At 45.8% G+C, this 14722-nt stretch overlaps 1 protein-coding gene across 2 annotated transcripts in view; it reads right to left on the bottom strand.

Moving 5' to 3' along the window:
* LOC137412355 (uncharacterized) overlaps nucleotides 1-14722 on the bottom strand; it is a 71583-nt gene that overhangs the window by 8173 nt on the left and 48688 nt on the right. For both annotated transcript variants that reach the window (XR_013623645.1, XM_078779206.1), the window contains exons 10-14: nucleotides 5469-5620; nucleotides 5297-5329; nucleotides 2810-3055; nucleotides 2533-2701; nucleotides 1725-1848 (exon numbers count right to left, since the gene is read on the bottom strand). Coding sequence is in view for 1 of the 2 variants with exons in the window: in XM_078779206.1 (XP_078635332.1) it covers nucleotides 1725-1848; nucleotides 2533-2701; nucleotides 2810-3055; nucleotides 5297-5329; nucleotides 5469-5620 (724 nt within the window). In the remaining variant the exon portion in view is untranslated. The remainder of the gene's footprint in view (nucleotides 1-1724; nucleotides 1849-2532; nucleotides 2702-2809; nucleotides 3056-5296; nucleotides 5330-5468; nucleotides 5621-14722) is intronic.

Raw genomic sequence — 14722 nt, 5'->3', positions numbered from 1 at the left:
TATATCACCTTTATCTATCAATATTGTTGAAATGAAAATCAAATAGCTGTATGTTGCTTGTAATAGTAAGCTTGGCGATGTTGGATGCTTCCATTGTGATGACTGCAACTTGGTTTCTGGGTCGTACCCATAAACCCAGGACTCATCGCCAGTGATCACTGTGTTGAGGAAGCTGGGATCGCTGTTCACAGTCTCCAGCATGTCCTGTGCGATCTCCAAACGGAGTTGCTTCTGCTCAATCGTTAGCAGCTTTGGTACGAACTTCGCTGAGATTCTCCTGAAGCTCAAATCCTCCTTCATAATGGAATGAACGGTGTTGAATCTTGCGGATCGTTTCCACTTGGGAATCGCCAAGCTTTACACAAAATTTGATGCAGTAGCGTTGTTCAAGTTTTTCCGTCATTTTGTCAAAAACGAAAATCCGACGGCGCTCACTTACATTTCCTCACTCATCGGCGGTCTGCCGTCGAATGACAGCTTCTGCAGGTGGGAAAAAATTCACGCGTGCGCATTAGGATCGCCTACATACGTGCACCAATCAACGCCTCCCTAGCTTCTTTTTTTTTACGCACGAAAAATAAAGGTCGGATACTTTTTGAACACAGTAGTATATATATATATTCCACTGACATTATGGGGTATAAAGTGTACATCAGTGAAAAATAAAAAATCTCAATTTAATCCATGTTAAATTCAGGCTGTAACACAAAAATGTGAAACAAGTCAAGGGGTGTGAATACTTCCTGAAGGCCCTGTAAATGGAACAGCACAAAACACCCCAAAGGTGGCATGGTCTACGATACAGTAACAGCACTTTTTACTTGGATGCGACACGGCTCGAGATTGCTCAAACAAGACAATTTCAAGGTTATCTCATTACCAATCACCCCATCATACCACATCGGTGGTTAACTTGCTCGGGTAACGCATCATTAAAGTATCTTGTTTCTTGTTAAAGTATCTTGTGCAAAGAAAAGCTCAAGAAGGAAAGCTATATTCCTAGTTTAACGGCTTATTTTGAAGACATTAACGAGAGAGATTCATGTCAAAAGAACCACCCCTAGCAGAACATGGTTCCTACCACCAGATTCATCGGTACTCACTGCTCCGCAAAGCAACAGATCCCTTTCAAAGAGTTGACCAGGCTCCTTCGCTGGTCAAAAGTCACACGTTCCCCAATCAGCATATTTTGGGAACTAGTCAAGTTACAAACCGTGTACATCATCTGACCCCACACACTTCACTCGATCAAAACGTGTTGTGGGTTCGAACCATTCAAATTTCACTTTCGTACAAATTGCGATTCACCATGAACTCTCAAGGTGAAAGGTTCTTGCACACACGGACCCCAAAACAAGACACGGTATTTATTCCATTTAGATGCCGGTACCTGTGCCTCAAGCGAGACAAGGTGGCATGTAGAAGATGTTTGCCTAGATAATGGCAGTTTGACCTGAGGACCTGTGATGAAGCATGAGCACAGACGATTTGGGGAGTAATTTGTCACATTGAAATAGTGTGCTCGACTAGTGGACAGTAATTGGGCCCCAAAACATCTCTAAAATCACGATTGGAGTTTGGACCACGATGCGGTAGATAAGTCCGCCGTTTATACCCAAGTTTACAACCTACGGCCGGGGAAGCCGCTGCTACCACCCACGTATGGGATCACAAGCGATGCCCCCTTGGGCACCATACCACATGGCTGAATACGGAGCACGTACTTTGCTGTTGCCCAACTTCCATTCGATCTAAAAGCCGATGGATGGGACCCAAGGAGATAGTGCCAGCAAAAGCTCCATCGCTGGCTCTACTTTTCCTTTTCCTTTTCCTTCTTGATGCACATTCCTGTTAAAATATAAATAAATAAAAGTAGGACTCAGTTCATTAAATCACATCACAACTAAACGTGGGGGCGATTGGCGAGCAAGAGCAACAACCTGAAGAATAAAAATAAGCAACCTCCAAAACGATATTGTTTACATACTGTACTGTACACCTTAAGAGGATATGGCTTAAAGTTGTAGGTACAGGTGAAGGGTATGACCCATAGGTCATAGTAATTCAGAACAACCAACTGGAAAAGAATAACCAGATCAAATGTCCTACCATTACATGCAAATCCTACCAGAGCGGAGGCAGATAATTCCACCCTAAAGGTCGTGAAAGAGCTAGGGCTGCTAGGTCTTCCTAAAGGTGTTGTCTCCATCCGGATTTGAACCCACAATCTCTGGTGCACTAGTCCAGTGTCCTCACAAATCATGGTATTTGGCCTCCTTGCTACTCCACAGGGTGTGAAGTGACCCCTCACTCAAAACGTACCTTCCACTACAAGGTACCACCGTACCATAAATGATGGAACCATCATGAACACAGTTTACCAACCAAATCCTACAGCCACATGCGACACATGCTTCATGGGATCCAAAACATCCTCCCAAACGAACCGCCGGCCTGCTGTAGAAATTCAAACTCAAGTTAGCCCATCGTCGTGAATCTGCAGGCCTATTGCTCAAGCTACCAGACACGTACCAGCTCACAGTCGGCATCGTTCAGATGTGGCAGGCAAACCTGCACGTGGCAGTGCAGGTAAACGTCGGAGAGTTCGGGGTCGAGGAAGCGAAACATCTCCACTGCAAACCTCACCTCAGATGAAGCTCCATTGTGCATCAAGAAATGCAAAGTCGAGTCCAAAATGCACCTGCAGTGAAAAATAATCGGTACACCAGGTAGAAATTGACGTTTGTTCTCCCGAAAAGTAATAACATGGACAATCAATGAAACGTGAAGTGCAAGCACACCAAGGTACCCATCCTGGAAGAAGACGTGAAGCTGCGGTTCTGGATATTCTGTGTGTGTGGCCCAGCAGGTGGGCACCGCGAGACGCCCGAATCCATCGTTCGGAGCACCGACCAGCGATACACGCACGTACAGGAGTTGTCCGGCCTCCATCTCAGGCGGACCCTTGTACATATCATCCGGAGAGAAATCCGAGTTGTTGTAGAGCTCCATGAGCACCCGGAATGTGCCATGATAGGTCCCGGCATAGAGAGTGCTGCGCTCAGAGAAAACATTAAAAAGGTGTCCATGTTACAACCATTTGAACAAATTTAATTTAATAGCTTAATTGAAAATATTGCATCATTACAAATACTGCAAAAAAATCCCGTCTACCCCCAACGCTTTCAATCCCCTCACCACTCCAAGTCTTCAATCCCCACCCATTCGTTAACAATGTTAAAAGTAAATTTTTAAAAACTCGTTCAAACAATCTCGAGACGTGTCGGAGGGATTATCGAGGGCAAGTTAAATTATTAAAAATAAATAAAAACTAGAGTAATGAGACTGTCGCCAATATGCCTCCGCATAGTCCCACAGCGGGTAGATGCCCTCGTTCACTGTCCTAAAAAATATATATATATATACATATATATTTGATTTAAATCCCTTCAGCTGTTTTCAAGTATCACATTTTCACCAGCCATGACAGGTTTCACATCGATTGGTGAAGCGATCAGAGAAAGGATTTTATAAAAAATACATTTTTGGCTGGTATACCACTTCACTTGTGATATCATTATCATGCTTTTGTTCTCCATTGGAAGTACTTGACAATGTGCCAAGTTTCAAATTTTCCCATTCAGCAGTTTCCGAGAAATAAAATGTTACATATTTGCTTTCAATCCAAGATGGCTGCCATGCGTGACCGATGACGTCACAATTATTTTTTTTAAACATTCTGCATGGCTGTCAGTCCTACCCTGAAAGTTTCGTCAATCGGACATATGGTTGCTGAGGAAAAACGAGGTTTAGCAGAGTGGCCAGACGGAAGCCTATCAGTGAAAGATACATGAAAACCCGCTTGGAGTTTGCAAAAAAGCACCTAAAGGACTCTGACTGAGAAACAAGATTCTGTGGTCTGATTAAACCAAGATTGAACTGTTTGGCTTCTGTCTGGCCACTCTGCCATAAAGCCCAGATCGGTGGAGTGTTGCAGTGGTGGTTGTCCTTCTGGAAGTTTCTCCCATCTCCGCACAGGATCTCTGGAGCTCAGCCAGAGTGACCATCGGGTTCTTGGTCACCTCTCTTACCAAGGCCCTTCTCCCCCGATTGCTCAGTTTGGCTGGGCGGCCAGCTCTAGGAAGAGTCCTGGTTGTTCCAAACTTCTTCCATTTAGGAATTATGGAGGCCACTGTGCTTTTGGGAACCTTCAATGCAGCAGAAATTTTTCTTGTGGGCTTCCCCAGGTCTGTTCCTCGACACAATCCTGTCTCTGAGCTCTGCAGGCAGTTCCTTCGACCTCATGGCTTGGTTTTTGCTCTGATATGCATTGTCAGCTGTGACACCTTGTATAGACAGGTGTGTGCCTTTCCAAATCATGTCCAATCAATTGAATTTACCACAGGTGGACTCCAATCAAGGTGAAGAAACATCTCAAAGATGATCAAGAGAAATGGAAGGCACCTGAGCTAAATTTAAAGTGTCACAGCAAAGGGTATGAATACTTATGTAAATGTGATATTTCAGTTTTTTTCTTATTAATAAATTTGCAAAACTTTCTAAAATCCTGTTTTCTCTTTGTCATTATGGGGTATTGAGCATAGATTGATGAGGGAAAAAATGAATTTAAACAATTTCAGCATAAGGCTGCAACATAACAAAATGTGAAAGGGTCTGAATACTTTCTGAATGCATTGTACATACATGGACGGGCAAACGATGATTCAGACGACATAATCTGTAAAAGAAATATATATATATATATATATATATATATATATATATATATATATATATATATATATATATATATATATATATATATATATATATATATATATATATGTGTTGAAAATGAAGAAGAAGCCTTGGTAGGCGTGGGGCATATTTGATGCCTATTTAGGGTCAAGCGTTCGGTCTGAGAGGGGGTCAGTATCTTGTCTGCTGAATGAGTCATGCTGAGATGAGCGCTGGATCTTATTGGTAAGAAGTGACTGAGATTGATAACTAATGTTTAAAATGCTTGACTTTGCTTTATAATACATTAGATTTGTAGGACTGATGATATTGCCTGGTATGTAGGATGCCAAAGATCGATTTCAATAAAGCCTAGTATCTTGGAGTGAGGTTTTGAAACTTTTTCAATGCAATATATATATATATATTAAAATTTAAAAAGGAAAAAAAACAAAACACATAATTATTATTTTATAATAATAAAATAAATATACATACATACATATATACATTACACAAGCGGAGGTCTCCGCGACAAAGGTTTATATATTATACTTACAGCACCGCTCGTCTCCAGCCAGGTATCTGGTCCCTAAAAACCAAAACAGCAAGAGGAGGTTACTGCCCCCACTCCCTCCAACCCCTCACCACCACCTTAAAGTATCATGGTTACCAAACTGCATATGTACCCATGGGATTGCAGGAAGTATCCCAACACCATAAAAACTCACGCCATCGTCGGCTGAAGTGGGTAGGCAAGACCTACGATGCTCTCCAAAGGGTAGACGCAAGTGAACGCGATGCTCATGTAGACACGCTCGATGACAGACGTGGACTTGGCCACAGACAACGCGTTGGACAGTATCACGTGGGTGCCATTGTACTTCACACAAATACAATGCATATCATCAAACATAAATATGTACACATAAACGAACATAATTATAATAAAATGCAGCCCGGAATCTGATTCATCTAAATACAGACTTGGCATCTATCTATCTATCTATATAATTATAAAATTGAAATCTTGCGTGTTTGTGTGTAACATTCGATCGGTCTGGAGGCGTGGCTTACCCCTTTGAGAGAGTAGTAATATCCACCATTTTATTAACTCGCATAGCTTTGAGGCCTGTTTTGTAGGCCCGTGGTGTCTTGCTCTCTCTCTCAGTTTTATTTCAAATCAAATTCGATATATCATTTCATTTTTCTCAGTCGCTAACAGTTTTAGACTCGGTTGAAAAAAAACGGGAAGAAAATCCGATGAAAGTTTCCGTTTATAGAACGAAATGAATTCTTAAAGGCTTGTATCTTCAAGGCCATCGAGTCTGTCTCACGCCTTTATCTTCAATCTAAGTCGCCATCTGATTTCATTTTTATCGATGGTTTTAGACTCGGTAAAAGAAATAATTGAGAACATTCACGCACACACGGGAAATTGCAGAGATATATTTTAAAAATCGCGCCACGTTGATATACGAAAATACACCGCCTAAAATAACAGGCATACAGTATATATCTTCGTTATTTCATTCAACATTATTACCCGGAAGTAAAATATGTTTCAGGAAATTACCGAGAGATATTTCTTCGATTTTTTTTATTATTTATATGCGCATACACTTTAAATAGGTTTATTTGAAATCTTTAATTTTCACAATGTAATTTATTTGTCATTTGATGATCGGCAAAACGATAGCACAAACACAATACTATTTGCAGGAAGAATGTCGTATCAACCCTCCGACGGCGCTACGGACGCGGACAACAAATCACACCTCATCTATGGACGCGAATAGCAACATCCGCACGAATCAGTCATCAATGATTTTCATTGACGCGCCTGGAGGCACAGGGAAGACGTTTCTTATTAACCTGATTCTCTCTAAAGTGAGAGCGAGTGGAGAAGTTGCCCTTGCGGTGGCCTCATCTGGCATAGCTGCTACCCTCATGCCTGGTGGAAGAACAGCGCACTCAAGGTTCCAAATCCCTCTGACACCGAGGGAAGATGGCGTATGCAACATCGATAAAAATTCCACTATCGCAGACCTCTTTCGAAGTACAAAACTCATCGTGTGGGATGAGCGTCCTATGATCAGGAGAGAGTTTCGAGGCTGTGGATCGCACGTTGCGTGATGTATGTGACAAAGACGAGCCTTTTGGAGGGATCTTGACGATATGCTGTGGTGATTTCCGTCAACTTCTGCCCGTGGTGAAAAGAGGGTGTGATGCTGACGTTGAGAATGCGTGCATAAAGAAGTCCTACTTATGGCAGAGCTTTGGAATGTTTCACTTGAGACTAATATGTGACTGACCGACGGAAGTGGGCAGTTTTCAAGATTTTTGCTTGACATCGGCGAGGATAGAATCGAGAAAAATGCGGATGATAGATTTGCCAGAGGATATACTGCTGACAGCGAGTGGGCTCGATGAGTGCATCGATACCATATATCCATCATTCGCCAATCCGATGGAGGTTTTTTCAGCAAGGTCTATATTAGTGCCCCTCAACGATATGATGCGAAACATCAATTCAAGATGCATCACAAGGTTCCCTGGTGCTAGGAAGGAGTATGCTGCATTCAACAGTGTGACTGAGGGTACTGATGCGACGCACTTCCCAACGGAATTCCTATATTCCGTTGAAGTCTCGGGATTGCCGCCGCACAACCTCGAGCTCAAAAAAGGATCCCCTATCATTTTGATGCGGAACTTGGACCCTCCGAAACTTTGCAACGGGACGCGCACGATTGTTGAGGACATGCTTCGAAATATTATAGTTGCGAGGATCATAAGTTCAACGTTTGAAGGCGAAACTGTAATGCTCCCTCGGATCCGACAATCTGTCGGAAGCTGAGGATATCCCTTTGCAGCGCTGCCAGTTCCCCATACAATCCTGCTTCGCAATGACGATCCATAAGGCGCAAGGGCAAACTATGGAGAATGTGCTGGTCTACCTGGAGAAACCGGTCTTCCAGCATGGTCAGCTGTATGTGGCGCACAGTCGAGGGAAGAGGAAAGAGAACGTGCGAGTTTTTGTAAATGGAGGATCGTCGACAAAGAACATCGTCATCAGAAGTGTCCTCTGACAACAAAATCGTGGTAGTCCACAGGTCGCGTGTTTTTTCTAACAAAAAAAAAAAAAAAAAAAAAAAAAAAACGTGATCGGAGATAAGGGCCGAAATCACGTGTCACAGGTAAGTGATTTAGAACGCTGGAGAGGTGAGCCTTATGGCTTGCTGGCCCAAATAATCTCCCTGATGTCCAGCATTCGCTTTAGTTCTATTCTCATATCTATTCAAACTGACTGACCCAACGGGTCATGGGTCGTCTAGTTTAATATGGAATTTCTTTTTTTCTTGACGGGTTTACTTTCTGAACTCGGTATATCAATCTGGTGAGTTTTTTACGCTTTGGTGATTTCTTTGTTAAAAGAACCATGTCACTGATTGTCTGTCGCAGCAAGAAGTCAATAACAGGATTATATCACAGGTGGCGTGACAAAATGTACGGACAGACCGTACATTTGACGATTGGCTTCACAATCGGGTATATAAGGGTTGTTGCGTTCTGTATTAGTGGAAAACAACTGCTGCACATCCACAAAAGTTATTGCCGCTTCCCCTGGAGATGGTCCGTCAACTCGACAATGCTGTTTGTCATTTATTGGTGGCTTTACGAAATTCCGGCATGAAACAGCGTGCTATTGCTCGGCAGTATGGCATCACTCAAGGTCAGGTGTCAAAGATCCTGAAACGAAATGCTCAGAGGGGTGTCCCTACTCCAATACCGAGGTCAGGACGTCCCCGCAGAACCACAAGGAGGGATGATCGCCAGCTGCACCGGTTAGTCCACAATGGCCGTACCAAGTCAGCTAATCGGCATAGGGCTGAGTGGCAGCAACTGACAAATGTGCCTGAATTCAGAAGGCTAGTCAACCAACGACTGGTTCAAGCAGGCTATCGTGCCAGGCGTCCCCTGAGAAAGCCACGTCTGACCAGACAACACCGCCAGCGCCGATTGCAGTGGGCCAGAGAGCACCGTCAATGGCAGCCAGGACACTGGAATCACATGATCTTCAGTGACAAGTCTAGATTTCTTGTCTATCGTCAATATGGTCGCGTCTGAGTGCGCAGACAAGTGCATGAAGCCTACAACGAAGATTGTATAGTGCCAAGAGTCCAAGCTGGAGGTGGCGGGGTGACCGTTTGGGCTGCTTTTCATGCAGGGGGCAAAACTGACCTGGTTGTTCTAAATGGAAACCTGAACCAGTTCAAGTACAGGGCCATTCTGGAAGAAACATTGCTTCCATTTGTTCGTGCAGCCTTTCGAGGAAACTTTGTCTTCCAAGATGACAATGCACGGCCTCATCGTGCTCGCATGATCCAACACTTTCTTGCTGACCGTGGTGTCGAGCGCATATGGAGTGGCCTGCAATGTCCCCGGATATGAATCCGATAGAGAACTTGTGGGCAGAATTAACACGTCAATTCGACAACTTGGACCAGCAGCCTGCCTCTGTGCATGAACTGCAGCAGGCTATTGTAACTGCATGGCAAGCGATTCCTGTCCAAACCTTGGCAAATCTCATGAACAGCATGCCTCAACGTGTACGTGCTCTCCCGAATGCTCGTGGGGATTACACGAAGAACTGAACTGTAATTTTACTGTCCGTAATCCCATTCGTAATTTAACTTTTGTTTTTGTGAAAAAATTTTTTGGCTAATGTGCAAATTAAAGAGATACTTCTGGAAAACGCACAGAGGTTTAACACAGTACTGTCTGTGAATTGAGTTCGATATCAGTTTACATCACTTTCAAGGATCAATTTATTTGCTTCGAAATGTCAAATGTGGTTTTTGTGTCTTTTAAAGGTCACATCAACAAAATCTAGAATAATTTCAACATAATTCCAATGAACTTTTGGTTCTAAGTCATCTTGAAAAGTAAGTTCACCCCCACAAAAAAAATATTCCATATTAAATGCCAAGTCTGTATATTGTTGCGGTTTTAGAACCCCTCACTTGTAAATACTTGTAAATAATTCTTGTAAATAATTCTCTTCATTTAATAAGGTCGCACCCCTAGTTAGTCCACAAGCAACACGTAGGACACCATAGGAACTTTCAGTTATTTCCCTAGTCTGTTTAGTTAAGGCTCTGTTCCCAATAGTTGAATCTGCGTTGCATTAATTAAATAAGATAGGCCCCATTCGCCTCTTTGCCAGCCACTCTCTCTCCAAGCTACGCCAGTACGTGCCCCGACAGTCAGGGCTTGTCCCTCCCAATTCTATTACGCGCCGTCGCTTGCCAGCAGCATTCGCTGCCTCGCTCCAAACGCCATTGAACACGCGGTCGGCTCGAGGAAAGATGGGGCAGAGCCACGAGAAGAGGCGTGGCCTCGTCCACGAGCCATCGAGGGTGGGGCCGGTGAGCCCTTGCGAACCGATCAGGGCTGGCCTGGTAAGGGCGTGGCTGGAGCTTCCAGAGGGTTCGCTGGGCTTGCCCATATAAGCACGCACGAAAAGCCCTCTAAAGGACTGCGCGAGGGGAGGCCATTGTGAAAAGACTGCCGAGAGGACTGCGCGGGGAGAGCTTGACTGGTACGGAATGCGCGGAGCGCACCTGGTGATTAATGATCTCGTTTGAAAGGCGCGTATGAACATGGTGTGTGTGTGTGTGTGTGAAAGAGAGACAGAGAGACAGAGACAGAGACAGAGACAGAGACAGAGAGACAGAGACAGAGAGAGACAGAGAGAGAGAGAGAGAGAGAGAGAGAGAGAGAGAGAGAGAGAGAGACAGCAGGCGCACATATTACATACGCAGTATCCCAGTCCCCCCGCTATATCTAAAAGGTCCGGTCGTGTGCCAACGCCACGCGAAGCTGCCGGCCGTTCTTTGCCACGGTACGAGTCAACACACGGAGCCAGACTCGAGTGGACCTGGAGCCGGACCTCGACACCTACCATCTGCCTAGACCCTTCTCCTTCTACCACTACCCTCCTGTGTAAGTCTGTCTGTTTTGGCCTGGGGTCAAGTAAGACTGTATGCTTGTAAGCTTGCTTGCCCCGTGTCCTTTTGCTCTTCTTCTTGTACATTCTTCCCCTTACGTTTCCTCTTTCTTGGGTTATTGTACATAATTAATAAATCTTATTTGTTCTTCCCTTTACTCCTATTTCCTCATTTGATTGTCTTCGTCCTTTCTCTCCATCGAGTACCTGTGGCACGATTTCGGAACCGCTCAGGATCGGGTTAGTCTTTTGTTAATGGCTCGGGCTACGGATTGCTAAACCGCTCAGCAATTTCCATCTTGTCCGCAGTCCGAGTGGGAGTTATCTCCCTGCTTTGCGGTCGGATTGGCACTCAGGTATTTGGGACTCCATTGACCAATCACCCTGGCCAATCTCGACCAGAAAGGAGCGTTATAATTTCCAGGATCGGGGGACGGTCAGCTTAAAAGACAAGGGGATGAACCCCCCCCCCCCCCTTGGCAAGGGGAGCGCCGACCCCCCGAATCCGCAACAATTGGTGTCGGGGAGTGGGATAGGACCCGAACCAAATTTTTATACCATCTTAAAAAATTTGGTCAAAATTACGAGCGGCCGAAATTTTATTGTAACATCTAAATTTGTGTCGTGCCATGGATACCCAAGGCGATCGGATGCCGGTGGGGGGAAATGAGGGGGTAGAAGAGGAGTTGGCATCAACACAGGACCCCAGGGAACAATTGGGAGAGATGGAGGAGGAAGGTAATGAAGGAGGTGCGGTAGTGGGGGTTGCAGGCGCACAAAATGGCGGCGCCTCACACGTGGCGACGAGGGCCGCGCCCGCTGCGCGAATGGGGGTGGGTGACATGCAAGCCCTCATGGCACAATTTATGACGCAAATACAGGCGTCCATCAAACTGGAGGGGGACAGCCATGCGGGAGAGGAATGAATTGGGCGGCCAAATTTGGGGATTAAGTAGGGAGATGGGAGAAATGAGGGCCAATAGTGAGCAATTGGGAGGTCAAATTGGTGAATTAAGAAATGATATGGGAGGTCAAATTAGTGAATTGGGAAATGACATAGAAAGCAAATTGGGAGGATTAGAAGACAAAGTAGGGGACCAATTGGAGGACATAAATGGCCAAGCCCGGGAAGTAAACGAGGGGCTAGCGAGGGGCAAGCTCGGTATGAGACGAGGGAAGTTGAGAGGGAGGTTGACCGCAGGTTGAGCGAGGTCGCATTTGTGCACAACGAGGTAGCGCGGCTTGAGGAGCATGGGAAAAGCGAAGTGGAGCAAGGCTCGGCCGGGTGGACCGGGGTAGAAATGGCGACCCGGGGTATGGGGAAGCCGGCGACCGCCGAAGTAGAAAATTTGCTTTTATTAGCGCCAGCGGTCGTCGAAAATAAAGCAATTAAAATCATTATAATGGAAATTGGGGCGGAAGAGACATCGGACTTAACTCGCGGGAGGAAGAAATGGAATGCATGCAAAGTCTGTATTCGCATTGTGATGCCGTGCTTAACCCCAATGAAAGTTTGCAGGTGCGTGTGGAGAGGAGGATCCCAAAGGTGAGCCGGGTTGCATATGGTGCAAAAAGATTTTGCAGGAGAGTGTTTGGCGCGAAAATTCTTTTCGCGCGCTTGGGATCCCAGCGTACCGCGGGCGTTTGTGGGAGGTCCGTGGTGCGCTGTGTGAGGAAGAAGAGTGCGCCAGAGCGAGAGTGTGATACTGATACCGAGTGCGAGAGTGAATGCACATCGGAGTGTGAGTGTGGAAGTGGAACGATGAGCGATAGAGAGATGGATGAGGAGTGGGTGCGAGAATGCACACCTGGAATGGTTGTGGAGCGTGTGCGTGGGAGCACACCGGAGCGCGTGAGTGGATGCTGGAATGCACACCCGTGATGTGTTACCGAGTATGTAACAGAGGAGTGGTGTGCAATGGAGTGTGCGAGTAGGATGAGTGCGCAAGAAGGTGCGTGAGAGTGGTGTGAAACAGTGTGCGAGAGAAGTGTGCACGGAGAGAGAGTGCGGTGATAGAGTGCAGGGAATGGATGAGATGCACGAGAGGCGTTGGAACGCTGGGTTTTGTGAATAAGAAAGGGAATGCGTGGTGTGAGAATCGAGCATCGACGTTGACCGGGGCAGCGGTTAGGCTGACGTTTAACCAACGCGAGCTCTCGGTGCGCGGTGTTCTTTGTGTGCTGCGGGAGCCGGCCGGGATCGTGGCCGCGTCGCTCCTGCATGGGGCGCCGTGCACGATTCGGGCCGGGGCCCGCCCTGTATGGTCGGGGCCATGTCGTAGCGGTGAGCGGCATGGTTTCGGGGGAGAAAGCCCAGGTCGGACCTGCGCCCCCTGGCGGGGCGGTGTTCCGACCAGGTGAGGTTGGGTCATCGGGCCGGAGACCGAAAGGCTCCGCGCCGAGATGGACCTTGGAATCTCTAACCGAGTATGCCTCCTCCCCAGAATCGATGCCGGACGGACCCAACCAACAGTAGACCAACCATCCGCACAGATAGCCGGCTTTTCGAAGTCGAGCTCTGGAAATGTATTTCCCGCACCGAGGCTCGTAGTGTAGTGGACTGATGGTAGTAGTGATGGATGGTAGTTTTACCATTCACCTCATCATTTGGGTAGAGGAGCTATAGATTTATGGGGTATGGCAGTGAAAACCTAGCCAGGGAGGGCTCGGATAATGTATAGGGATTTAGAAAATGACCATAGGGGACTGTAGATTTAAGTAGTGACATTGTACCTGTAGTGGAGACGTAGGGTAGAGTAGATGGATTACAATGACGTGGGATGTGCATAGTACAGGGTCCGGCTGGGAGGTGCGACGATTTTCAGAAAACTCGTACAGTTATTTTTAGTCGAATTTCAATTTTTATTATTTTTAAAGACTACATATATTATGCCATTTAATACACTGTAACAAAGACATTTTAAAAATGTAATTCATGTTTGAATGGGTATAACAATGGAAGTGGGGGGTCTAGCGCATGCGTGATGGCTGTCGGTTACTCGTTGTTAGGCGCCATTTCAGTAGCCATGGAGCTGTGGACGATTGAACATCGCGTCTGTTGTCGAGACGTTTATTCAAACGGGTAGTTCGGTGGTGCTTACACAGCACAGATTTCGTACTCACTTCAATGTTGGTCGACGTGGCGCCGTTTCGTCTCGAAACACAATATTGAAGTGGGTAAAAAACTTCAGGACAACTGGATCTGTGAGGCCGGGAGCAGCTCGGGGAGGTGATCGAACTGTTACGACCCCGGAAAACATCGAAAGGGTTCGACAAGCTGTGGAGGCCAGCCCTCGTCGGTCAGCGGTACGGCACGCTCGCGCTCTACGGATGTCAGACAGATCAGTTCGTCGAATTTTGCACTTGGACCTTCATTATCACGCGTACAAAATCATGGTGGTTCAAGAACTGCAGCAGAATGATTTCGTACGGCGGTTTACGTTCCCAGAAAGAATGCTGGAACTGCTGAGGGATGCTGCTGTGCTGAGAAATGCTGGAACTTTTCCACGCGTCTGCAAGAATGCTTGGACAAGAACGGCCGCCATTTAGATGGTCATTTTTCAAACATGAATTACATTTTTTAAATGTCTTTGTTACAGTGTATTACATGGCATTATATATGTAGTCTTTAAAAAAAAAAAAATTGAAATTCGACTAAAAATAACTGTGTACGAGTTTTCTGAAAATCGTCACACCTCCCTGACGGACCCTGTATAAGGGATGACAGGGAAGCACTAAGTTAGAGGGAAAACCAGGTAGATTAGATGATGGTGTGTTTGTAGTGAGTGATGAAATGAGGAATTGAGAGCCAATGGTTTGGAGAAGTGAAAGTGTGTTGAGCAGAGTATTGTGAAAGGTGTGATTGTGCATTGAGTAATTGACTTGCATGGTGGCAAGTGAGAATGGTTGGATGGAATAAATGGTCTGGAATAAATGGTCTGGAATGGATGGTGTGGAGTGAGTATTGTGGAATAC

Source organism: Myxine glutinosa, chromosome 5 (genome assembly GCF_964187855.1).
Source record: "Myxine glutinosa chromosome 5, kmMyxGlut1.1, whole genome shotgun sequence".
NCBI classification, from domain to species: Eukaryota; Metazoa; Chordata; class Myxini; order Myxiniformes; family Myxinidae; genus Myxine; species Myxine glutinosa.
The sequence above is the reverse complement of the archived record's forward strand: the minus strand, read 5'-3'. Positions and strand labels throughout refer to the sequence as shown.